This window comes from Arachis ipaensis, chromosome B03 (genome assembly GCF_000816755.2).
Source record: "Arachis ipaensis cultivar K30076 chromosome B03, Araip1.1, whole genome shotgun sequence".
Lineage (NCBI taxonomy): Eukaryota > Viridiplantae > Streptophyta > Magnoliopsida > Fabales > Fabaceae > Arachis > Arachis ipaensis.
In genome coordinates, this window is record NC_029787.2 from 21,381,317 (window position 1) to 21,382,129 (window position 813).

At 36.5% G+C, this 813-nt stretch overlaps 1 protein-coding gene across 1 annotated transcript in view; it reads right to left on the reverse strand.

The window, feature by feature from the left end:
- LOC107629871 overlaps positions 258-813 on the reverse strand; it is a 2,651-nt gene continuing 2,095 nt past the window's right edge. Inside the window, exon 4 of the mRNA XM_021118377.1 lies at positions 258-632. Coding sequence (XP_020974036.1) covers positions 291-632 — 342 coding nt within the window. The 3' untranslated portion in view covers positions 258-290. The remainder of the gene's footprint in view (positions 633-813) is intronic.

Genomic DNA, 813 nt, shown 5'->3' on the forward strand with positions numbered 1-813 from the left:
GGAGGCAGCGGAGGTGGCGAAGCAGACGAGAGGTGGTGTGGAGTAAAAAGAGATTTGGGTGGTGGTGAGGTTTTGGATTGGAGGAGTGGTGGTGTGGAGTAAAAAAAATAGGTTATAGTAGAGAGTATTTTGGGAATTTTAAATAATTTTTTAGGGTTCGGATAGTTTTGTTAGCAAAAGTCTATCTTTTATGGGTAAAAGTGGTAATTTTGTTTATTCATGGGTAGATTTGTCAGCATTCTGAACTTTCATGGATAGAAACGGTAGTTTATTCGAAAAAAAAAAAGCATTTAGTTAAAATAAGTAAATAACAAGGTCAAAGCATTGTACAAGCAATGTATAGCGATGGAGGAAAACAAATTCCCAGTCCAGCAATATGAGCACCCAAGAACACTTCCAACTATGAACAACTGTATGAAGCTCTCGCCAGAGAAGTGGATTGCACTGAATACGATTGAGCTTATGGCAACAGCTTGGTGCCATTTCATTGTGGTGGAAAGTGATGTCAATAGAAATCCTCTATAAACAAGTTCTTCCAAAAAGGGAGTGAAAATGCAATAAACAAGCACACAAGATACTCTTGAGACATCACTGTCTAGGAGCATCTCCTTCAGTATTGGGTTGTAAACAGGCTGCAAGAACAGGGTACAATGTCAAATCAACGGAAAATTTATTTAGAAATTAAGAGGATAATTTAGAATAATGACTAAGATAAAGTTTCAATGATTCAATCCCTCTTATTTTAACTTCAAGGTATGTTCAATAGATAAAGTTTCAACAAAGCTACGTTTTTATTTTTTGTTTTTGGGGGGG